At 51.8% G+C, this 25254-nt stretch overlaps 1 protein-coding gene across 5 annotated transcripts; it reads right to left on the reverse strand.

The window, feature by feature from the left end:
- Window positions 1–4143: 4143 nt before the first annotated feature.
- On the reverse strand, window positions 4144–24117 carry FHIT (fragile histidine triad diadenosine triphosphatase). Of its 5 annotated transcripts, XM_078872529.1 has the most exons (7): window positions 19487–19779; window positions 18300–18366; window positions 16667–16778; window positions 10195–10340; window positions 7072–7101; window positions 5974–6042; window positions 4144–4712 (listed from the first exon to the last, which is right to left on the reverse strand). In XM_078872529.1, exons 2-7 carry the CDS (start codon window positions 18324–18326, stop codon window positions 4611–4613), a joined length of 486 nt encoding a protein of 161 aa, XP_078728655.1. In that variant the 5' UTR covers window positions 18327–18366; window positions 19487–19779; the 3' UTR covers window positions 4144–4610. The 5 variants fall into 5 exon arrangements, with proteins under 5 accessions (XP_078728655.1, XP_078728659.1, XP_078728657.1 ...); XM_078872533.1 differs by lacking the exons at window positions 18300–18366; window positions 19487–19779 and adding an exon at window positions 23884–24117 and having other exon boundaries at window positions 4148–4712; XM_078872531.1 differs by lacking the exons at window positions 18300–18366; window positions 19487–19779 and adding an exon at window positions 23606–23667 and having other exon boundaries at window positions 4148–4712.
- Between the last annotated feature and the right edge of the window lie 1137 nt (window positions 24118–25254).

Consider the following 25254-nt stretch of genomic DNA (forward strand, 5'->3'; position numbering starts at 1 on the left):
GGAGGCAAGCCTGAGGTTATAGAGGAGGCTTGGTGTAACTGTTGTCGAAAGAGCTGCAGCAGAGGGGAAGATACATTTGGCTGCCATAAATTTCCACACGATGATATGGCCACTTCGTTAAGCTACCATTTGTGATAGCCAGCTCGCTTCTGAAACAGAGCTATCTAGCTCAGTGAGCCTTACCTGATAAAATTGAAAATTGTTTAGTTTATAGTTTAAATGTGTGGAGGACACGGGGAAGCTGAGTGTAGCTGTGTGGATGAGCTGTAGCCCAGGGGTAGAACAGGAGGCCAAGTTTGTGGAGGAGCTGCAGCTGAGGGGACACTTGGGGCTGAGTATCTGTGTGGAGGAGCTGTATAGCCCAGGGGTGGGAGACGAGACGGCTTCGTCAAACACAAGGACGATGCACGGCTTGTGCCACCTCAGATGACATGGCCCCATTGTGCCCACCCACCCCCGTCGGCTGACCACGACGACGACGTCGTGGTCGTCGTCGTTTCCACCCAAGTCATCGAAGTGGATTCGCGAGCACACGCAGCGGGTCCATGACCATCACTGCCGAGAGGAGCGAGCGGCGGCACGGGCAGGGTGACGTCGAGAAGCGGCGGCCGAGGAATTGGTGGAACGCGTCCGAGAGCACTTGCGCCGCTCCCGAGACGAGAACCGGTTCACGTGCAGGTGACGGACGGATTGCTGCCATCACGGCATCGAGAGGTGGCGGCGGTGGTGGCCTGGGGAAGGCTTTCATCCAGCGGTGGATGGATCGTGGCTGACGGTGGTGACCGTGCAACATCCCGTGAACGACGTGACCCAACCGGATAGTGCAACGGCGATCCGAAACAAATCCACGCGGCTTCTCCCGAAGCAGTCGAATGGATGTCAAACCTTGACATCATAAAATTGTAATCCGTTGAAACCCCCAAAAATGTTTACAACACCGCACCGGGTACTCATCATTTGAGGCTGAATCAACCGGGGGGGGGTGGGGGGGGGAAGTCCAGGCCTGATTCAAATATTCGTCAACGATGTTGGCTGAGAGCGGAAATCGAATTTGGGTCGCCGGGTGTCCGTTAGTGCGGCGCGCTAACCACTGCGCCACCGCTCCGCACAGACACACTCCTCGCGTTCCCATTGAGGAAGAGCCGCCGGTGCAAACTAACATCCAAACTCTTTTTTATTTGACCAGGTAAGGCCCCACTGGGCTATGCAGCTCTCTTCAGAAGCGACATGGCCACAAATGACAGCTCAATGAGGCGGCTTATCACGTGGAGATGTAGAGCAGCCAAAATCCCCGAATGGCCAAGCGGGCAGCCACAGCAGCATCACCGTTGCGCTAGACACGCGTTCATATTCCTCGCATCGAGCGAGGCGATTGTTATGAGAGCGCGGGGATGTTGAGACGACGGGAAGAGGCGTATTCTCAAGTGCCGCAGTGCGAGGGAAGAAGCGCCAAGGGGAGTGAGGCGAGCTGCAGGGGGGCGAGGAGACGGGTGAGCGGATGGGGAAGCGAGCGCGTTGTCTGTGCCGTGGTGGCGGTCCGTACGCAGTGTGGCTGAGACGACACGGCCAGTGTCTGGCAGACCGCGTCCTCGGCGTAGGATGCAGAATCGATGATTGAACGGCAACCGTGGCTCGTAGCGACAGAAGAGTGATCAGGATGCGACTGCCCGCCGGGGAGCTAACGAGTGAATCGCCGAGTGCTGGACCGCCACTCGACCCGACCGGTGCTTCACTCCGAACCCTCCTCTGGTGCGGCAGTGCCGCAGGAACCGAGTGCTGCACCCCAGATACGGCAGCGGGATTCCGACATCGGCTGAGCGTGTGTCGCGTCTCGGAGGCGGTAACTTCCGGGGAGATAAAGACGGCTTTGGCCATTCTGCCAAGTAGGGGGCTGTAGCCCCCCCGCATCTCCACACCCCCCTCTCCACGACGAGTGGTGCCTCCCACACTCACCGCGCCAGCCCCCCCCCCGTGCACTCACGAGCGATCTCGCAAACACGGCAATTCCATCGCTCTGCGTTGTTTATTCTTTTAAAGATTACCTTTAAAATTTAAACGCGTTGTTTGTCTTGTACGGGACTATTTTGCCCGCGCGTGTGCGCGAGCGTGTGTGTGTATGTGTGGACACAAGGAATGGACGGGTGTGGCTCTAGCATGCCGGGTGTGTGTGTGTGGGTGTGTGGGTGTGTGGGTGTGTAGGTGTGTGTGGGTGTGTGTGTGTGTGGGTGTGTGTGGGTGTGTGTGGGTGTGTGTGTGTGTGGGTGTGTGGGTGTGTGTGTGGGGAGCGGTAGTGTAGCGGTTAGCGCGCTGCGCTATGAACCCGGCGACACGAGTTCGAATCCCGCTCACGGCCAACACCAGTGACGATTATCTGAACCGGTCCCGGGCCTCCCCTAGGTCGACTCAGCCTCAAATGAGTACCTGGTGCGGTGTGTAAACATCGCCACTAGGGAGACAAAGGCGGTCGGGCGTGGTGCTGGCCACCCACCCCCTCGTGTACCGTTCCGGCCTTCATAGGTGCTCGCTAACAGCACTTGCCCCTACAGTCTTTTAAGGCTATACAGGGGATCTTTATCTTTGTCTTGTGGGTGTGTGTGTGGGTGTATGTGTAGAGGTGTAATTGTAAACATGTATGGGCACGGATGGGTAACAAACACAAGGGGCGTGGTTAGGGCCGTACACAGAGGAGGTGCTCACACCGACGTCCGCACCTGCATCCCCCACGGGCCCCTCCCGGGGGCCGAGTGCTATAAAAGGTGGTGAGCCGGAGGGCTCGAGGTCGAATGTTAGCTTTAACCAGCGAAGAGTGAAGACCAGCTAGCATAGGCCCCGGAGCTCCCCTGGCTCGCTGTCCTTGTCAGGACCGACCAGGGCAAGCCGGTGGCGTGGCCCCGAGAGCCCAGACTGATGTTCTTATAAGAGCCAGTCTGGAGACTCAGGGTGCCGGGATCCCAGCTTGACCAGGGCTGGGATAGGTAGCCTCCCCTAGCTCCGTAGTGGAGGACCCGGGCGTAGGTTAGCGGGGTTAGACGTTGTGTCTCCCTGTTAGACGAGTGAAGGGGACGATACCCCTTCAAGTGCTGTGTATTCCCGTTACTGTATACAAGTTGGTATTAATAAATAAGTGTGCCTCCAACCACGTCGTCCAAGCCTCCTGCAACTTACTACATATGTGTGTGTGTGTGGGTGTGTGTGTGTGTGGTGTGTGTGTGGTGTATGTGTGTGTGTGGGTGTGTGTGTGTGGGTGTGTGTGTGTGGGTGTGTGTGGGTGTGTGAGGGGGTGTGTGAGGGTGTGTGTGAGGGTGTGTGTGAGGGTGTGTGTGTGGTGTATGTGTGTGTGGGTGTGTGTGGTGTATGTGTGTGTGTGTGGGTGTGTGTGTGTGGGTGTGTGTGTGGGTGTGTGAGGGTGTGTGTGGGTGTGTGTGGGTGTGTGAGGGTGTGTGTGGGTGTGTGTGTGTGGGTGTGTGTGTGTGTGGCTCTAGCATGCCGGGTGTGTGGGTGTGGGGCGTGCTGCTGCTAGCCGCACCACGTCCTGTGCACAGCCTTAAACAGGCGCTCCATGTTAGCGAGTGCCTCACTAAGCAGCAATAACAACAACATTCATATCGCGCCGGAACGTGTCCAGCCATTGCAAGGGTCTTGCGCTCGTGCCGGGGGGTGCCGGGTTTGCCGCGCCGTGGCGTCACGTGAAGCAGGTTTGAGCTCCCTCGTGACGTCACGTGAAGCAGGTTTGAGCTCCCTCGTGGAGTCACGTGAAGCAGGTTTGAGCTCCCTCGTGGCGTCACGTGAAGCAGGTTTGAGCTCCCTCGTGACGTCACGTGAAGCAGGTTTGAGCTCCCTCGTGGTGTCACGTGAAGCAGGTTTGAGCTCCCCTCGTGGCGTCACGTGTTAAAGCAGGTTTGAGCTCCCTCGTGGTGTCACGTGAAGCAGGTTTGAGCTCCCTCGTGACGTCACGTGAAGCAGGTTTGAGCTCCCTCGTGACGTCACGTGAAGCAGGTTTGAGCTCCCTCGTGACGTCACGTGAAGCAGGTGTGAGCTCCCTCGTGACGTCACGTGAAGCAGGTGTGAGCTCCCTCGTGACGTCACGTGAAGCAGGTGTGAGCTCCCTCGTGACGTCACGTGAAGCAGGTTTGAGCTCCCTCGTGGCGTCACGTGAAGCAGGTGTGAGCTCCCTCGTGACGTCACGTGAAGCAGGTGTGAGCTCCCTCGTGGCGTCACGTGAAGCAGGTGTGAGCTCCCTCGTGACGTCACGTGAAGCAGGTTTGAGCTCCCTCGTGGCGTCACGTGAAGCAGGTGTGAGCTCCCTCGTGACGTCACGTGAAGCAGGTTTGAGCTCCCTCGTGACGTCACGTGAAGCAGGTGTGAGCTCCCTCGTGACGTCACGTGAAGCAGGTGTGAGCTCCCTCGTGACGTCACGTGAAGCAGGTGTGAGCTCCCTCGTGGTGTCACGTGAAGCAGGTGTGAGCTCCCTCGTGACGTCACGTGAAGCAGGTGTGAGCTCCCTCGTGACGTCACGTGAAGCAGGTGTGAGCTCCCTCGTGACGTCACGTGAAGCAGGTGTGAGCTCCCTCGTGGCGTCACGTGAAGCAGGTGTGAGCTCCCTCGTGGTGTCACGTGAAGTAGGTTCGCAGCTCCGCCGCCTCTCGCTCCATGTCGGGCAAACTTCGGAAGGGCGCCTCCTCCTCGCTCTCCACTCTGTCGTGGTGCTGCAGCTGTGTACACCACACACACATAACACACACACACGACACACACCACACACACACACGACACACACCACACACACACACGACACACACACACCACACACACACAAAGACACCCCGTTTAGACTGCAACAGATTGTTGTGGAGCAAAGTGCTGTTGAGCAAGTTAGCATCTATGAAGAGCGGAACGCAGCACAAAGGGGGTGGGTGGGTGTATGCCCGGCCGCCTTTGTCTCACAATGGACAATGTTTACTGCGCATCGCACCAGGTACTCATTTGAGGCTGAGTCGACCCAGGGCAGTCCCAGGAGCGGTTCAGATAATCGTCACCGGCGTCGGCCGCGAGTGGAAATTGAACTCGGGTCGCCCGGGCTTCGTAGCGCGGGGGAGAGAGCTGTTAGCGAGCAATTATTGTGGCCAGCAGGGCGCACGAAGGGGTGGCGTGGTTGGCACTAATGCCCAGGCCACCTTTGTGTTTTATGCTCTGGTCTACCCCCGGCTGTGTTGTGCTGCCCTTCATAGCTGGTGGTCGTGTGGTGGGGAGGTGGTGGAGCAGTGTGGTGGTGTACAACCACCCTGGCGTGGGAGAGGGTGAAGTGGCCACACCCGTCCGTCTCTCCCAGCCGTGATGTTGAGACGACATGTTTTGTTAAAGGCAGGGTCAGACGCCACCTGCCACTGATGCGAGCCGTACAGGAAATTAAATGAATTGAGATTGATTTAATTTCACCCTCACCACATCCCACGACACACCCTCACCATGTCCCCGTCACATCCCACGACACACGCTCATCACGCCGTACAATTTTGCTCCGATTTCTCAATTCGCTTCGTTGCCGTACTTATTTCAAATGTGGCTGCTCTCGTCATTGCGTTGAGCCAGGTCGCTCCTCATTCAAACGAGATTCCATCCCGCTCCTCCCAGGGTCCTCCACTCCGGTTACACAAAACTCGTAGTAGAAGTAGTTGTAGGCTTTCGCGACCAATATTATCCGTAAGTTTTTTTTCGGGCGAGATCGCGTAAATACAACCGTGTCGTTAACACCCCCAACACCCGACACATCCAATAGGCAAGGCTTGTCACGTGAACAAAACGTGGCATTTAGTTACTTACTTCAGCACAGCAGTAGCTGGGGGTGGGTCAACGGACACATTCATAATTCACGCGATCTAACCACGAAAAAAAACCTTTGTCACAAATAAAAACCCTCCGAGCGTGGCGGAGTTAGTGGAGTGAGTGCGGTGACTAGCGTTGGGCGCCCCGTGCCTCGGTGTAGACGTCGTCGTTGCGCGAGAAGTCCCCGGCGTGGCGCGGCAGGAGGTGCACGTGGACGTGCTGACGAGACAAGAAAACACGAGGGGCTGTCAGGCGGGGGCATCTCACAGACCCGGCTCGCCGGCCGACGCGGCAAACTTTCCGACATCTCGCCGGGCAACGGGGCCTTCGGTGGTGGGTTAGAGGGGGACGTTGAGGCGGGACGGAAAGCGGCGATGCCTTAGGAGGAGGAGGGCTGTTTTTAGGAGAAATAGATGGAGTGATGGGAGGGGATGGATGGAGAGAGATGTAGGGAAGAGGGAGGGAGAAATACAGAGATAGGGGGATGGACAGACAGGAAGTAGATCGCAGCATTGCCGCGACGCGGCGATGCGACAATATTCTGTACGTGGGCCATGACAAATTATTCAGTCATTTTTACTGTCGCTCATTTAATAAAATAAAACACTTATTCAGAAGCAGTAAGTGAAGTTCTACGTATCTATAATTCACTACATCAGTGAATCATAACATGTTGTCCGGAGTAACGGATGGCACAGCAGTTGCAAGACGTCATAATTTAGCAGCTACTTTAATTAGCGCTCGTGCAGCTGACAGCACGTGCGTCAGGAGCACTACGGACCACCGACTTGCATTGACTAAGAGACTCGCGGCAGGGATTTCATTTCAGTGAATTGCAAATTGGATAACTTTCAAACGATCTTCCCTCGCCCCGAAAGTTCATCGGGAGTTCGAAAACGATACAAATCTACGTATTGTCAGCGATCGCTGCCTGCTGATCCGCGGATGACAGCGGGATAAAATCGTAAATCAATGAATGTTTGAACGTTGAACGTCTTTTGCACCGTACGTAGCCAACCGTGGAGATGTTAAACATCGCGGCGAGTCTGCTGCGTGACACGGCTCAACGCAGAAGTGCCTCCGTCGGATCTGAAATGTCCCGCACGTGTAAAACGTCAAGAGGAGCATTACCGAGACTCCCGACATAATAAATGCTCGGAGCTTAGGCGCGATGAATAATGTATCCGTGTTCGTATTGTTATGGAGTGTGTGTTGCTGTTTGTGCGGGAGATGCTCAATGCCATTCACCTTCACAGTCTGCCCGGCCTCCGGGCCATCCTGGAGTGGGGGGGGGGGGAGAGAGACGCACGCACAAACACACCCGTTACAGACACAAGCAGCACACACACAAGCGTTACAGACACAACCGTTACAGACACAAGCAGCACACACACAAGCGTTGCAGACACAACCGTTACAGACACAAGCGTTATAGACACAAGCAGCACACACACAAGCGTTACAGACACAACCAGCACACACACAAGCGTTACAGACACAAGCTTTACAGACACAAGCAGCACACACACAAGCGTTACACACACAGGCGTTACAGACACAACCGTTACAGACACAGGCGTTACAGACACAAGCAGCACACACACAAGCAGCACACACACAAGCGTAACAGACACAACCGTTACAGACACAGGCGTTACAGACACAAGCAGCACACACACAAGCAGCACACACACAAGCGTTACAGACACAGGCGTTACAGACACAACCATTACAGACACAAGCGTTACAGACACGGGCGGCACACGCACAAGCGACACGGTCACAAGCGACACGACATAAGCGGCACGGACACACACGCACAAGCGGCACAGACACACACGCACAAGCGGCACAGACACACACGCACAAGCGGCACAGACACACACGCACAAGCGGCACAAGCAGCACAACACAAGCGGAATGGACACAAGTGGCACACCGTGCCAATGTCGCGCATCATCAACACGGCCATCAACGGAGGCAAGGGAACGATGACGGTTGTTGTTGTTGTTGTTGTTTACGCTTTAGTACATGTGCCGCATTTGTGCGAGAATTCTTAAAGGCGCACGGCTACTGTAAACGGAGGCGCCTGCGTGTTTCATAGATGCAGTCGGCGGCAGTTTTGCAGTAAGGGGGGGTGGGGGGCAACGTTGCTGTGTGTGCCATCATCCCAATTGAATAATCTGCAGGTGATTTTAACAAAACAAAAGAAACGTAGCCAAGTTGGACCATGACGCCCGGCGCACAATGGCCTCTTTTCGAACGACGTCACGGGATCCCGTAACGTCCACTGTAACCATATACGGTGGACAAACCTGCGGTATTAACCAGCGTGGACCAGCGGGGTTCAAAGCACAAGCCTATGCCATCATCATAACTGGTCATCATCGAAAATATCCTTTATAGTTGCAATGCACAATTAGCAAACAAAGATGTACAATGTGCCACTTACATAAATCGTATGTCACGAGGTGTTTTTAGTTATGAACCAAAAATGAGTTTCCAACACACATTTAAACAAATGTAGCTGGGCGGTGGTGGCTATGCACGTGGGCTCCCTGTGACCCAGCGCTGTGGAGGCAGCAGCGAGGGTTGGCGGACCACCGCAGTGATGTTGTTGTGAAACTCCCTTCCCACGCGCGTCGAGGAGATGCCGTATCCTGGCACAGCGGGGTAAGGCAGTACAGCCCGTTCTACTATAACGCGCGTTGTTTTCTTCACGCGATCAAGTGAATGGAACTACTTTGTGCTCGAGGAATAAGCGGTTGTACAGCTGCCTCGGCGAAGCATCACACAAGGCGGGGTGCTGCTGGATGCTTCTAGATGTTGCCCACGCGCCCTCAGTCTTTGATCGGCCTGCGTACGCACCTCGCGCGTTATCACGGACTCTGCTTTACCCCATTTTATATATTAGAACGCGATTCTTCCACGGTTGTTCTTCGGGAAAGCAACAATTACCACGTTAGAAGAGAATGCACAGCTAGAGCTGTAGACTGTACCCGTTTCATCTGAATGGGATGCAGCATTGTCCCCTCGGTATTCCTCCGCGTAGAAGCCCTCCCCAAACCGAACTTGGGCTACTGTGGGCGCCAGCTCGCCCGCCTCGCCGCTCCCGTCTGTGGCTCTCCGCGGCGATTTGCCCGAAGCGATTTGCGCAAACGTCGCCGCTCTATTTTGAACTCAACATTATTATCTTTTTTGTTGTTAGTTGAGCATCGACATTCCCGGGAAACAAAAGTGAATTAAGTTTCGTACAATTTTTTTTTATAACATTGCAATGGTGAGTGAGGTAGTAGCCGAGGCGACGGTGTCGTTGACCCGTTGACAGTGATGCCTGATGGGACACACGGAGCTTTTCGTCGCCATCACTCGGCAGAAGGCGCTGGAGGACGATGACCCCGTCGGAGCCAAAATGAGAATACAGGTAGTCCCCGAGTTACGGTCTTACGATATTTCGATCTTACGATGGCGATACGACAAAATTGTAATAACATTTTTAATTTCGCGCGGCAGTCAAACGCAGCAGCGTACGAGGCACGATACATTCAATGCATGTTAAAAGTTTTCATAGCAGATAGGATTGTTTCCTGAAAAAACTTTCTATTAAATTGCAGTTCATATAGGTAGGTTAAGAATTTACCTTGTTTTTTTTACTTTACATTTTACTGTGCAATACAGTATTGTAATTAATAAATACGTACAGTAAAGAGTTTATACAGCACGCTACTGTAAATTGCTGTTTTGCTAAATTATCACCATTCTTTAAGACTCCTGGGTAGGCTAGGCCATCTTCGACTTACGATATTTTTGACTTACGATGGGGTCGTCGTAACGCATCTCCATCGTAAGTAGAGGACTGCCTGTATTTATTTATACTTTTTATACTGCACGATGAGCTATAAAGCTCTTTTTCACAGATGTCTAGTCAGGGCATGGGGTAAGAACGTTACAACAACAAACAGTACAAAAAACACGATAGTACAGGAAAGGTAAAAAAAATAAGAATCGCCCAAAAACATCGAAATAAAACTAAAGCATCCCTATCCTACCAGGCAAAGACCATTGAGGTGGTAACTTATTTTTCAGACGCAACCTGGCCACAAATGAAAGCTCAAAGTTGCTCATCATGTCAACATTTATAGCAGTAAAATAATCTAAATAATCTGAATGCATGTTTCTGAATGTGGGGGGAAATCCCGGAGGACCCAGAGGAAAAATCCACACAACTACAGGGAAAGAGAGCGAGACGCAAACTCCATACATTTTCAGCAGGCGTTAGTGTCGGGATCGAACCCACGACCTCCTGTATACCAGGCGAGGACGATGACATCACACCACCTCGGTCGCGCATCGGGCGCTGGCGAAGGTTACCTGCACGGCAAGGGTGAGCGACGGTGCTCCGTAGTGCTTGCCGATGGCCCCCGCCACCCGCTGCGCCGTTACAAAGAGGTCGCTCACCTCGTCGGGTCGGAGGTCGCACAGGCGCTCCGCGGGGCGCAAGGGGCACACGAGCACGTCTGGCGCCGCCGTCGTCGTCAAGGAAACAAGGACACACACGGCGCGATGGGACAACGTGGCGACCGAGCACACGAGGGTTGCCCCGATGTCGATTTTCCGCGCTGACGCCACTGCCGGCAGAAGGTCCTCCAATAGAGCGGGAGGCATAGAGAGGTCCTCTCTGGAGCTGACCAGGCGTCTTTGGTGGAGGTGAGAGTAGCCGCACTTCATGCCACTACTAACCTAACGGGCAACCGTTCTTTCTATTGAACTCTGAATCACGATTGTTAACCTTAAACATTTTGTTTGAAAAAAAGCTATAGAAGGCGATTGACGTGGACCTTACACTGTACGTGCAGATCGCGGCGTACGGCCACTTGTAATCCTCACGCCCTCTTCCAGGCTGAGCATTCCTGCTCTTCGCCTGGCTCCTAGAGACACTCGCAGGAGCGCGCGCCACGTGGCGATGTGAACTCGCTCGCCTTGTATGCAGGAGGTCGTGGGTTCGATACCGACCCCGATGCCTGCTTTATTTTTGGAGTTTGCGGTGTCTCTCTCTGTGGTTGCGTGGATTTTACTCCGGGTCCTCCGGTTATTCCCTCCACATCTAGAAACGTGCGTTCAGAGTATTTGGCTGCTATAAACTTTCACACAATGAGCCACTTCATTGAGCTATCATTTGTGGCAAGGTCGCTTCTGAAAAAAGCTACATAGCTTAGTCGGCCTTACCTTGTAAAATAGAAAATAGTTTAAGTTGAGTTTTGAGTCGTGCTCTTGGGAGAGCTCGCGGGGAAAAACTCTGAAGAGGCGGCACAGAAAAGCGCACTCGGACGTCGGGGTGACAGCATCTCACAGCAACGTGGGTCACGACCCTCACTCTGCGATGACCTCGGAGGAGAGGGGAGGGGGGTGGAGGTGGTGGGGGTGGTGGGGGTGGTGGTCCTCCCCTCCTTCGTTCGGCCGATCCGCATTTCCCTGGGAATAGGGCCAGGGGGCACGTGAATAAATCAAAACGTTCGGCCGTGTTCATTTAAATTATTTCGCGAGGATGCACAAGCCAAGGTGTGGGATCTAATAATGGCGCGGGACCGAGCGAGGCGGTGACGCCGGGCTGCATGCCATTATCGGTCACACAAACACGACACCTTCAAGGGGCATTACATAAAAAATACATAACACGCGCACGCATACACACACACAAAACGTGTGTTTATGATAAATGACGTTTTACACGCGCGGGACATTTCAGGTCACGACGGCAAAAAATCATTACGCGGCTGCGGTGGCGGGAACGGGCGTGATTCATAAAGGAGATGTCCCAAAGATGATTTGAGAAAGTGATCGGCGTACTCGACATGCCCAGGATGAATACGTCCGTAATGAACGCATCGCCAAATAATGGGCCGTGTTCAAAAACGTACTTTGTTATCGTGCAAAATGGAAAGAGGTGCAGCCCTGCCAAGATCTTGCTCGTGCGCCACTGTTGGCAGAAGGGTTCCCACCGGAGCCAGCCTGAGAGAGCCGTATAGCATGTATTGCCGTATGGTCCACCCTAAATCGCATCCACTGCGCAAACCGTGGCTGCAAGATACGGATACCTGATGCACAAATGGAAAATTTAAAACTCTTCAGTCGTAGTGTGCGACCGCGGTCATCCAGAACACAGTAGTACAACGTATAACGACGCAATGCCCCGATTCACAAATACGAAAGAGGCATTACGGTGATACTACTCCACTGTTCCTGAGGCGGTTGTCTGCTGGCTTGACCACCTGAATGTGAAATTGTAGTCGTCGCTCTGCATCGACACCTCGCCACACACGGCCTGCCGATCGACTACCCCCGGTGTGACCCATTCGTGCAGCTGCTGTGTGGACAGACGCTGTGGAGATGAGCAGGGTGGGGGCAGGGGGGGTAAAAGAAACCGGCCCCATTGTTCTAACCACCACCGTCGCGCCTAGATATAGCGAGTTGAATCGGCGACCGTTGGATCGCAAGTCCAGCCTGTGATCCGTTACGCCGTCACGGCCGCCACACATCTTTAACGTTATAGATGTTTAAATAATAAATAACATAAAGCAAGCATGTGTGGAAATTGCATGGGGGGGGGGGTGCTTTCTGTGCAAATGGCCCAATTTTCAGAAGATTCCTCAAGAAAACGCATTTGCGGCACGCACAACTGGGGGATAGGGGCTCCGACTGAGGCCTCCCACCGTGAGCAGCCGATGTCGCTCCGTCGAAACGGACCTCCCACCTCCGCGTTTTGCACAAATTCCATCCCCCACAACTCCCACCCCCAAGGACACAAATTCCCAAGAAAAGTCCCGGATGGTTTATCTTTCCACCTTGTATGTCCGCCGGCGGTTATTACGGACGAAATAATGGACCTCCTTCCAGAGTAGTTATTTTCGAAGACTCACCAGGAAAAATAAGTTCCACAAAAGCGAGCTTTGTTTGCGATGTGGCGTGCGGCGCTCTTCCGGCGCGTCTGGCTCGTTCCCCTTCTGGAACACCCAGATCTCGTGTATTTGCCGTAATGATCACCCCTCGGCGCAATCACGGGTTTAAGAGGTGGCCCTCTGCGCTCGCCGAGCAGCACAACAACGGCACCCTGGGAACGGTTCGGCAAAATGGGGTTTCTCACATTGGAGGTCGTAAACGCAGCCTCCTGCCAGCTTTTACTCCAAGCGAACATACATCTATTCGCGGTGTCCTCACGCACACGCACGCTTGGATAATATACAAATGCTTCTCAGCGTTATGTCTAATTTGTTACACACAGAGAATGTTTATCCGTTACATTTTATTACATTGTTCAACTGTTTTTAATTTGAACTTAGAGAGCCCGATTGCTGGTGCGATGTTTAACTCTGGAACCTGGTTGCCGGGGTGATATTAATTTCCAGAACATGATTGCTGGTATGAGGTTTAACTGTTTATAACAGTTGATCTCGAACCTGTTTTGCTCATACAATTTTATTCAGGTAACTCACCTCTTAAATAACGAATTGCCAAGTCAAAATGGCCTTACTGCAGCATGCTCAATATGCTACTTGCACAATATATTCCAATATCTTAATCAGCGAACAAAATCTCATCTTTAAACAGCATACTGTATGCACGCGCATAGTGAGATTCAAGGCTGTTACGGGCACAATGTAATCATAAACTAATAACTCTTATTCAGAAACTTCACCGCGGTAATGCATTACCGGTAATAGATTACCTTCCAACGTATATGCGCGTGCATTCATACATTACATCATAGCTGACAAAGCAACGGCAATTTTCCTAATTGTATATACGCTACGGGCATATGCAATGTGTTGTCTCAGTGAGGCTGTCACCTGCTTGAAGGATTCATAGGATTAATGAGCGCACGCACGGCTGGGATACTTCACTTATATCCAAATGAGATGGCGGGTACATGCGTATGTGGTTTGTCGAGAGCGATGGTGGAGCGGTGGTGGAGCGGTTAGCGCAGTGCGTTACGAATCCGGCGGCCCGAATTCAATCCTCGCTCACGGCTAACACCGGTCCTGGTCTTCCCCTAGGTCGAATCTGCCTCAAATGAGTACTTGGTGCAGTGTGTAAACATCGCCACTGGGGAGACAAAGGCGGCCGGGCGTGGTGCTGGCCACCCACCCACCCCCTCGTGTGCCGTTCCGGCCTTCATAGGTGCTCGCTAAAAGCACTTTCCCCTACAGTCTGTTCAGGCTACACGGGGCATCGGTCTTAGTTTTTTGGTGTGTAGCGTAAGGGTGCGGTACGACACGTTCCCAACTTAATATAGAAGGAAAGAGCACATCCCATTGGAATTGCAACTACTTATCGTCCACGGCGAGTAGAGCGGGCGCTCAATGTTCTAGAGATTGATTTATTCCATGCCCTGTCGTACTCCAAATCGCTAATCCATGCGTTCCTCTTTTTCTCAGCACGATTCCAAGCATGCATCTCTCCCGTGCTAATTTTTTTGCACCCTTCTCAGCTTTTGTTCCATTTTCTTTGTCAACAGCATGCAGGTTTCTGAACGTGTGTCACATAGTGTCATTGTCATGATCGTCATCACTGATGACGACAGATAATTATTAAATGAAAGACGAGCCACGGTGTTGGTGTGGCCATGCAACCCAAACTGTGCACCATACATTAAACCACTGTGATTTGCGCTTCTTCGGAGAAGCAGCAAAACGACACGAACTCCCTTTCCTGAGGAACCTCTCGTCATGGCCAGCAGACCTTCACTTTGGCATTTGGCAGCTCCTCAACATATTTCCACACGCAGGAATAGAATAGAAACAGCCGTGACCGATCCACTGCTGGAGTGAAGGCATTCCCCAAGCCGCCCGCCATCTCTCACGATCCGGCCATGGAATACACGGGGAATGTATGATGATTGAAAAAGCTAGAGGGCAGTTTAACACGTAGTAGACTTGTTTTGTTTGGTTAGATCGCGTGAATATAAGCTAGGGGCACCGATAAAAACACTCAAGAACACGAACAAAATTAAGAGAAATATCTAATGAAGAAAAGTGGGCTTGGGGTGGGACACATGGCTATGATGGGTGATGGTCGAGACCGATGCCGGAGTGGCCGGCCAAGGGAGGGAACGCGCACCAAGAGGAACATCTACCGCAATGCCGGGCCGACGAAACGAGCTCCCGCGCAGGTGCCCGGCAGTCTGTCGCATCGCGAGGGGGTCATGAGAGAGACGCCGATGGCTTCGGCGCGCTCTACAAAAGAGGGCACCAAAAGTCGCCGCCAGCGTTCGTTCTCGTCTCACACAGGGGCGCCCAACGTCACATCTCGTGTTGCATTTGGAAGCCATCAGGATCCCGGTTCGTGTTCAATATATGAGCAGCTCCACAAGAGAGAATAACCCCGGGGTGTGTGTTCGAAACCACCCAATTGATACGTATGGGGCGTGATTTTGAAGGTGATTATCTAGAGCTTTGTAAGAATATGGCTCATTTATGGAACAATTCGATGGTTTGACAAGTGCACGAAACCGAATGCACCAGCGCCACCATCCCAACTTGGATGAAAGAAGACAGTCAGAGTACGTCCAACACCACGGTATTTTATAAGCATTTCTCCCTTAACGAGACAGGCGGGCAAATGATTTTTATCTAAATTGCAGTCCTGAATGGTTGACATACCACGGCATGTAAAAACAAGACACATCATGAATACACTATCGACGGTAACCCATGCGCGTTTATAAATTGTCGACCTGCCAATAAGTTTGATGGTGCCCTGTGGAGTTTGTTCATCACATGTCAAGTTAACTGATATTTAAATTTTCAAAGATGGATTTTCTTCCAAATTAAGGGAAAATCCAACTGTTGTCGACTGGGCCAAGATGATCAATTTGGCGCACTTGAGAACCCAGTTTAAACTACGGTTGGGATCTGAAACTCGCGATTCGAACTCAGGATTTCGGCGGCACTGGCTCAGTCTCCGAGACCTCAGTCACCCGGCCACCTCCTGTGCTGCTTGTTTTAACCAGATGTATTTTAAAAATGAGGCAATTGATCTTGACAGGGTAATTCCACGAGCATGTCACGTACATTACAGTAGGAGGAAGTACACAGATTGTAATATTGTCAAAGCGTTACTTGTGTTTAAGTTCACCTCAAATATATCAACACAATCATAATTTTTGTATTCTTAAAATGATTACGTTACCATACTATTTTGCTGTAACGAATGCAACATGTTGATGGAATTGCCTCTCAGCGGGCTTTCACGTGGCTCTGAATACAAGTTGGATTTACAGAGCGTCTAAGTGCGTCCACATCTCTACATGAAGCAAGGAAGCAGTGCACGCGTTTATTTGAAATAAAGAGGCCATCAGTCATAGGCAGAAAAAAACGAAGGTCTTAAGCCTGGAGTTGAACCAAGTGAGTGGGTCAACACAAATGGTTTGGGAAAGGGAGATCCAGAGTGAAGGTTGACTGGGGCTTTCGACAGAAGATGTCAGTTGCGGGAGAAAAGTGGATTGGAGTGAGATGAGCGGGGAGACGTAGGAGAGTACGATATTTATATTGATCTAGGATTGCATTGGGAGCCTGTGGAGGGGTCGGGTTAGGGTTACGTGGTCTCGATTACAGAATGAGCCCTGGAAGCGGAATTTTGGTTCATCTAGAGTTTGCAGATGAGGGATTTGGGGGAGGCGGTTGCGGATAGTGCCGCTATAAATAAACATCCCACTAACTCGCTTCTCATTTCCCTATTTTCGCAGGACAAACAAATCCAAACAAAAACCACCATCCCTGCTTCTCTGGGCTCGTAAGTGGTGGTGCGCGCTCGCTCGCGTGCGGGGGGGAGAATGATAGCAGGATACGGCCCGGAAGCACGGGCTTGCGATTGACGATGGCGAAGGAGAGCTCGCTCCGCAAGAATACCACGGTGGCGCTCACCACGTGCTGCCCGAACCTCAGCGTGGCCATGGCAGACTGTGAAGGAAAACAAACAAAAAAAATAATGACAAGCTAGAAAAGATCTTGCATACCGCACGGATTCTGTCGTGCGTTCCACCGTAAGTTTATTCCTCGACAGCATTTTGTAATTAACGATAATAACGAGGCGTTTCAACCAGCGTAATGAGCGTGACACGTGCCGACTGACGCAAGATCACTTTGCACGTCGTGCGCCTTGTGACATCACATCGGCGAGGCTAATCTTTTAAGCGTTTTTTCCCCACCAAGTTTTTGCACAAACCAGATGCATTTTGCCCGTTTTTTTTACCAGCATAAGCGACGAATAACAACTAAAACTTTACAGGAAGGATTGTTTGGAACTTTAGTTGGAAATCATAGTTGAAAGGGAATTGCAATGAGGCAACACGAAGGTCAAACTTTGTGCCACACATAGAGCAGGGGGCAACACCGTGCGGGTCATAACAAGGCCAAGAGATGTGCAGCTTCTAGGGACAAAGGGTACATCTCAATAATCTGCAGCTCTTCGTGACAAACAAGCACGTGTACGAGAAGCACTCGGCCCACGTTCATTAGGGGCCGTCCATAAATGACGTCACGCACCTAGGGGGGCAGGGTCAGACATTTGTGACGATGTGTGACGAGGGGGGGTTTGAGAAATGTGACGTCTCATCAAAATGCGCAACTTTAAATAGACAACACGTTCTACTTAATTAAATATACTTTTTAATAAATGTGTTCTCCTACATCAGAGTGCAGCGCCACATTAAATACGCACTACAATGACAATAGTTTAAAGCGATTTGAAGCATGTTTTATTTAAAAAACGGAAATATGGTTTTGGGGGGGGGGGGGCAGAGCTTTGTGACGTCATATTTGAGGGGGGGGTCTGACTTTTGTGACGCCGTGTGACGAGGGGAGGGTAAAAAATTCGTCCAAAATCGCGTGACGTCATTTATGGACGGCCCCTTAAGCAAAAACCATCAACAGTTCCTGAAGAACTGCATTATGGTCCTCCTATCTTAGGTCACCATCAAATACATTTTAGCAAATGTGACCGACTGACATGAGCAGTGAGACACAGAGATAACTGTGTAACGGTTTCATAACAATCAGGATTCATCGGCAGTCGCTAATGCCCACTGCTGCCTGCCAGTCACATTTGCTCAAACTGGATGGTGACCGAGGACACGGGGAACCAACAATGCAGTGGCTTCAGTAACCGGTGATGGTTTTTGTTCACGTCTCTGTGCGTCGTTTGAAACTCTGCACCGATGTCTGTTACGATGCGTTTTCCTCGTCACTTACAGAATCAATCATTATTTGACCTCTCCACTACTCGTGCTGAACGTTAGGGCATGCGACTGTGGAGAGCGGTGGCGCAGCGGTTAGCGCGCCGCGCTACGAACCCGGCGCCCCGACTTCGACTCCTGCTGGGCCTCCCCTAGGTCGACTCAGCCTCAAACGAGTACCCGGTGCGGTGTGTACACATCACCACTGGGGAGACAAAGGCGGCCGGACGTGGTGCTGGCCACCCACCCCCTCGTGTGCTGTGCCGGCCTTCATAGCATCGGCGTTGCTCGCCAACAGCGCTTGCCCCAACAGTCTGAGGCGACAACGCGGGGGGTGTTTGTCTTTGTGCTCGGTGCTTCAGCGCGGGCGGGTGGCCAGCAGATGGCAGCGGGGGTGGTCGTGAAAGCCGTCCCGTGCGGGACCCATTGAGCTCTCCCCTCGTGCACGAGGTGGGGGTGTCGCGGTTGTTCTTCCCACACGAAGCCGAAGCTTCCATTGCTCATGCACCGAAATGTATCCCGGCACCCTCCTGACGACCAGGATCGAGAACTCCGCGAGGAACCCCTTTGTTCAACGTTCAGTGAGAAATGATGCCTCGGATGTACAGAGCACGACAAGAGAATATGCATATACTTACATGCAGATCGATAGACTTGCAGACTTACAGAGACCCACGGGCTAGCTTCGAGGTCCATGTAGTCACATGTTCATGGCCTCATAGAGACCCACATATACTCTTTGGTTTTTTCGGTAAAGTCACGTAGGTGAAAATAAAATACTAAATTAAATCACGACGTTTCGGAAGCAACACAAGTTTCCGTCATCAAGTAGGACAACCACAGCAAAATTTAATATATTCTTTTGCTGTGGTTATTTTTTTTGCTGTGGTTGTCCTACCTGATGACGGAAACGTGTGTTGCTTCCGAAACGTAGTGATTTAATTTAGTTTAAATTTTTACCTACGTGACTTTACCGAAAAAACCAAAGAGTGTGAATCCTTGCAGTCGCGAAAACTTCAAATCTCGACCCACAGATGTTACCCAGAGCTTAATTTCACCCGGATCTGTCCAGATATTTCCACTGCCGGCACACATCCAGTATGCATTTCGTCGCTACGACTACTACTAGCTATATGTTAGCCTATACCATCTTACACAGTAGTTAAGATTAATGTTATTATTTTAATGTTTGTTAAAAAGCCCGCGCGGTTCATTCGCACCTGAGCTGAGGCCCGCAACTGACCGGAGAACCTCCTCGGTCTCGCCTAAAACTCTACCCAAGAGGTGCGGGGGGAGCGGGCACCGCGGCCAGGCGAGACAGGCGTCACGCAGGGATCCTGATCGGCAGCCCCGTACCGCCGCACACTTCTCGTTCCGCTCGAGGGGAGATTCGAGTCTGCCCCGAGGGAGGAATCTGGCGCCTGGGAAACTCACGGGGGGCGAGGCCCAGCGGAGAGGAGCGACGCGGAGACGTGGAGGCCTCGCCGGTTCCTCTTATATTTCCCACTTCATATAAGTGACGAGCGTCCCGAGTCAAATCTCTGATTGGCGGAATCCGGTCACGCGGGGATGCGGCGCGACCAATGGGAGGCGAGCGGTGCCTATCTGCGCTGGGTGAACTCAAAGCGGCGCGTCCGCCCTCGCGTGGTTCACCGATGAGCGGCGTGAAGGTGAAGCCGACCTCGGCGCGATCAGCGCATCGATTGGCTCTCTCACTCTCTCAGCAGCGCATTGATTGGCTCTCTCACCCTCTCTGACAACACGAGATCAGTGCACTGATTGGCTCTCTCACTTTCTCACAGCTCGCGATCAGCGCACTGATTGGCTCTCTCGGCACGTGATCAGTTCTCCCGCCAAAATCAGCAGCACCTTCAGAATCATAATATTTATTTATGAGCTAATAAAGCTCTTTTTTTCACAGATGTCTAGTCTTTGGGTGAAGGAACGATTTCATGTGAAAATCAGGCAGCGGAGCCACTTAATCGTTGCTTTAACTAATTTGTTTACACTGCACGGAGATATTACTTATGTATCCCGTGGCTGAGTCATATGCATGACTTGTCTTCAGGAGGGCCCTGCTGCCGCTACTTTGCGTGTTTATTTGACGATGCTTTTCGCATACAATCAACGGCGAGTCGTGTTTATTACTATTATCGTAATTATACAAAGTATGGGAGGTAACCCGGAGAAAACCTACACGCCTTTCGCGAGGGGGCAACGCTCTATCCCCATACGGATGGAACAGATGGCGATGAGTCCCCTTGCTGTACCGCCTTCCGGCGCCCACGGGAAGGGAGTTTGACGACATCAGTGCGGTGATCCACAACCCTCGCTGCCGCCTCCACTGTGCTGGATTGCAGGCAGCCGCGTGCATAGCCACCGACATAACAGGAGATGTTGACTACCTCGCCTGGTACGCAGGAGGTCGTGCGTTCGATCCCGACCCTGACGCCTGCTGCTGCTGTATATTTGGAGTTTGCGGTGTCTCTCTCTCTCTCCAGGTCCTCCGGTTTTCCCTCCACATTTAGAATCAACATCACGTTTAGAGTATTTCGCCACTATACATTTCCACGTTATAAGCCACTTCGTTGAGCTATCATTTGTGACCAGGTCGCTTCTGATAAACAGCTGTATAGCTCAGTGGGCCTGACCTGGTAAAATAAAAGTAAAATAGTTTAATCACCCATGGCCCGTGCACTCTCTATCATTCACTCGTTCGCGTTTTAACTTGTTAACTTTAACATGTTATGAGTCAGTAAACAAAACGCTGTTTCTCAATTTTGTTCAATCAAAGAAAGGGCTTCTTCCACTTTCTATTCATCCAAACTCATGCACACGTGCACCCTGCACAAGACCTTCAGCCCCCACACGGAATGTTTCAGTTCACTTCAGCGCCGCATCATTCACTCAGATTGACACCCATTCTCTCATCCTCCGCTGATTCCGCATTCATTCATTCACCAATCAGAAACGCCAATCGGCATTCGCTAATTTTTCATTCGTCAGCAAGCCAGAGAAGCCGTGCGGACAAAACCCCACCACGCGATACACAAGGTTGGTGTCTCTCCAGCACCGCTGCCTTCTGGCCACCAGCCTCACGCCTACAACACCTGGCACGCTCTGGCGCGGTGGTCACCCATCCCAAGTCCTCACCAGCCTCACGCCTACAACACCTGGCACGCTCTGGCGCGGTGGTCACCCATCCCAAGTCCTCACCAGCCTCACGCCTACAACACCTGGCACGCTCTGGCGCGGTGGTCACCCATCCCAAGTCCTCACCAGCCTCATGCCTACAACACCTGGCACGCTCCGGCACGGTGGTCACCCATCCCAAGTTCTCACCAGCCTCATGCCTACAACACCTGGCACGCTCCGGCACGGTGGTCACCCATCCCAAGTTCTCACCAGCCTCATGCCTACAACACCTGGCATGCTCCGGCGCGGTGGTCACCCATCCCAAGTCCTCACCAGCCTCATGCCCTGCTTGGATGGCTGATCCCTGCGCAGAGCACAGGCGCGATCGGCGCTGCGGGCAGCAGAGGGCAGTGCAGGGAGACCCACTCCCAATCTCCTGGCCCACAGCCTTCCCAGCCTCACGTAACACCTTCAATCCGCATGCGACCAGCGCGGTGAAGTATGGTCAACGAAACCCTCATGGGCACCACAAGGCACGGGACGGCCTTCATTTTCAATCGACAGTGGATTGACACAAGTGGGATGTACATTTATTTGCACATCCAACATCAACAACTGATTGAGGCGTCCACGTAGTGATCGTGCAAATATGTTGGGGGCACGACGTGAGGGAACTTTCCCCACGAGGTCGATCTGAGCATGGAGGAATGCTATCTTGGATTTACATTGAGCGACCATACGGAGGAGCATGTGAATTAGGGAACATACAATGCAGGCTGAAGAAGCGATTATAACTGTGAAGAAACACGAGTCTGGTAGTAGATGGTCAAGAAGTGATGGAGTGGAAGTCGAGGAATGTCGCGAGTCTGGGTGGTCGTTCACGGAGGAGAGGGAACGATGGGTGTCACCGTGGCGAGACGTTAACTACCTCGCCTGGTATGCAGGAGGTTGTTAGTTTGATCCCAACCATGATGCCTGTATATTCGTACATTGCATTTCTCTTGTCTCGTGGCCGCGTGGATTTTTCTCCGGGTCCTCCGGGTATTCCCTCCAGATTTTAGAATCAACACCACGCGTTTAGAGTATTTGGCTGCAATACATTTCCACATGATAAGCCACTTCGTTGATCTATCATTTGTGGCCAGGTCGCTTCTGAAAAAGAGCGACGTAGCTCAATGGGCCTTACCTGCTAAAATGCAAATGTATTATAATAGAGATTTTTTTTGGGTTAGTTCGCGTAAATATATAAATGTGTCCTTAAAACCCGCTATCACCCGACAGCCAACTAGTAAGGGTTGTCACGTAAACAGAACATGCCGATTCGTCACGAGTACAGCACACCAGTGTGTTGGAAAGCCAAGCCACAACATTTACAATCTGAGTACGACGTTTCGCCAGTAATTACAACTAGCTTCATCAGGCGACAGCCAGATTTGTGGAGAAGTCCACCTGTTTTGTTCCTTACATAGAGGCGTAGATGTGGTGACCACACATATTTACGCGCTCTAACCCAAAAAAAAACCTCTTATGGATGATATTGTTCGCGAAAAGCCTACGTGTCAAGTAGATTATAGTTTAGTTTTTGAAATCAGCTCGTTTGTAGGTGCTCTGTGGAAGGTTACATCGCAGAAACGTGACAGATGGTAACGGCTTCGGAAGTCCTTCATCTAGCAGCGGATTGCCCGTGGCTGACAAGGACACGTGACTTACATTCTCCTGAGTGTGGACATATCATTAGCCAAAGTCGCTAACACGACCAGCGTAACACATTAGGCATGAGCAAAGTGTAACCCATAGATCATGCAATACACGACACCTGATGAGCCAAATCTTGGCAAACACTCCGCTCTTATCTAAAAAGGCAGCGCAAATAATAATAATTACGATGATCTCATCCATATTAATAAAAAAAAATACCAGGTAAGGCCCACTCTTTTTTTGAAGCGACCTGGCCACAAATGACAGCTCAACGAAGTGGCTTATCACGTGGAAATGTATAGCAGCCACATACTCGAAACGCATGATGTTTCGAAATGTGGAGGGGAAAACCGGAGGACCCGGAGATGTTAACCACCTCGCCTGGTCTGCAGGAGGTCGTGGGTTCAATCTCGACCCTGACGCCTTCTGCTGTATATTTGGAGTTTGTGTCTCTCTCCCCGTGGTCGCGTTTAGGGTATTTGGCTGCTATACATTTCAGAGCAATCACTTGTAATGGCCAGACCTCTTCTGAAAACGAACTGCATATAGCCTTACCTAGTAAAATAAAAATCGTTAAGTTTATGTATGTTGAACTTTTCTCGCAACCATACGTAGCTAACCGTGCTAATCGGAGGTGCTGTGTCGAGTCTATGGGCAGTGTTGCGCCTATGGGTGTTAGTCTATGAGCAGTACGCAATGTACGTTGAACTTCTTTCGCACCGTACGCAGCCATCCGTGCTGATCGGAGGCGCCGCTTGTGAGATACAGCCCTTGAGAGCTGATGCTGTCTTGTGTGCACCGTCACACTCCATCAGACGAACACCCGCTTGTCGGCACGTGCGCGAGTCTGCCAGCCACAAGGACTCACTCGAGTCGTAGTCGTCGTGGCGAGCCACAGGAAGGTGGACGCGGTCGAGGGAGGACGCGCAACGCGGAGATGGAGCGACGTATGTGCGCTCGCGTGCGAGGGCACAGCAAAGATTGTTGCATCGCAGTACCGTGAGAGAGAAAGGCCTTAATCCAGCGGTGGATAGATCTTGGCCGATGGTGATGATGATGGAGGCTTGACTCGTGACTGTTTAGAACGGGGGACTTGTGGGATCCATGATGAGCTAATGCGTGACCTTTAGCCAAGGTCAAAATAACCTTGACTGCGAAATTGTCACCGTGCAAATGTGAAGGGTTTTTTCTCTTCTTATTTCCAAAATAAATAAATAAATGCACTTTCTAAACTCGCTCCCCGTTCGTCTAATTTAAGGTTGAAAGTTTGGAACAGTTGAGCAAAAATATGAAGAAAGATTGGGGTAACTTGGTAGGAATAAATTGAGAATTTGGTGGCGATCGGGGGTGAGGGGGGAGGGACGTGAGGGGGGGTTGAGGGGGGGGGCGTTGAGGAGGGGGTGGGGCGTTGAGTGGGGGGGGGGGCGTTGAGGGGGGGGGGGCGTTGTGGGGGGACTTTTCAGATGCCAATAAAGAACTTCAATGACGTCACCGTGGCCTCCGAGGGATGTGTCCGTGCGCGACAGCGCGAATGTCAGGTTTTGAATGGGGCCGATGGGTTGTGGTGGTGGTGGTGGTCGTGATTTTGGTGGTGGCGGTTGTGGTCGTGATGGAGGTATTGGTGATGGTTGTGGTGGTATCGGTGATGATGATGTTGGTGATTGGTGTCTGTCAATGACATGAACCACATCACACCAATCATGAAGCACACGTCAACCACGCGTTGCCACATCAACTACACACCAACCACAACAACTACACACCAACCACCCCAACCACTACACCAACCACATCAACTACACACCAACCACAACAACCACTACACCAACCACATCAACCACATACCAACCACCCCAACCACTACACCAACCACATCAACTACACACCAACCACCCCAACTACTACACCAACCACAACAACCACTACACCAACCACCCCAACCACTACACCAACCACATCAACTACACACCAACCACAACAACCACTACACCAACCACATCAACCACACACCAACCACAACAACCACTACACCAACCACATCAACCACTACACCAACCACCCCAACTACACACCAACCACAACAACCACTACACCAACCACATCAACTACACACCAACCACTACGCAAACCACATCAACTACACACCAACCACCCCAACCACTACACCAACCACATCAACTACACACCAACCACTACGCAAACCACATCACAAACCACATCAACTACACACCAACCACAACAACCACTACACCAACCACATCAACTACACACCAACCACAACAACCACTACACCAACCACATCAACTACACCAACCACCCCAACCACTACACCAACCACATCAACTACACACCAACCACCCCAACCACTA

This window comes from Lampetra fluviatilis, chromosome 34 (genome assembly GCF_964198595.1).
Source record: "Lampetra fluviatilis chromosome 34, kcLamFluv1.1, whole genome shotgun sequence".
NCBI lineage: Eukaryota > Metazoa > Chordata > Hyperoartia > Petromyzontiformes > Petromyzontidae > Lampetra > Lampetra fluviatilis.

Excerpts from the sequence above, each read along its gene's own strand:
- FHIT (XM_078872529.1), bottom strand. The coding sequence starts at position 18,326 with ATGAAGGCCGGCACAGCACACGAGGGG. Across the intron at positions 16,779-18,299 it reads CCGGCACAGCACACGAGGGG|TCTGCCATGGCCACGCTGAG; the intron begins GTGGGTGGCCAG and ends TTTCCTTCACAG. Across the intron at positions 7,102-10,194 it reads CGCTCACCCTTGCCGTGCAG|GATGGCCCGGAGGCCGGGCA; the intron begins GTAACCTTCGCC and ends CCCCCACTCCAG.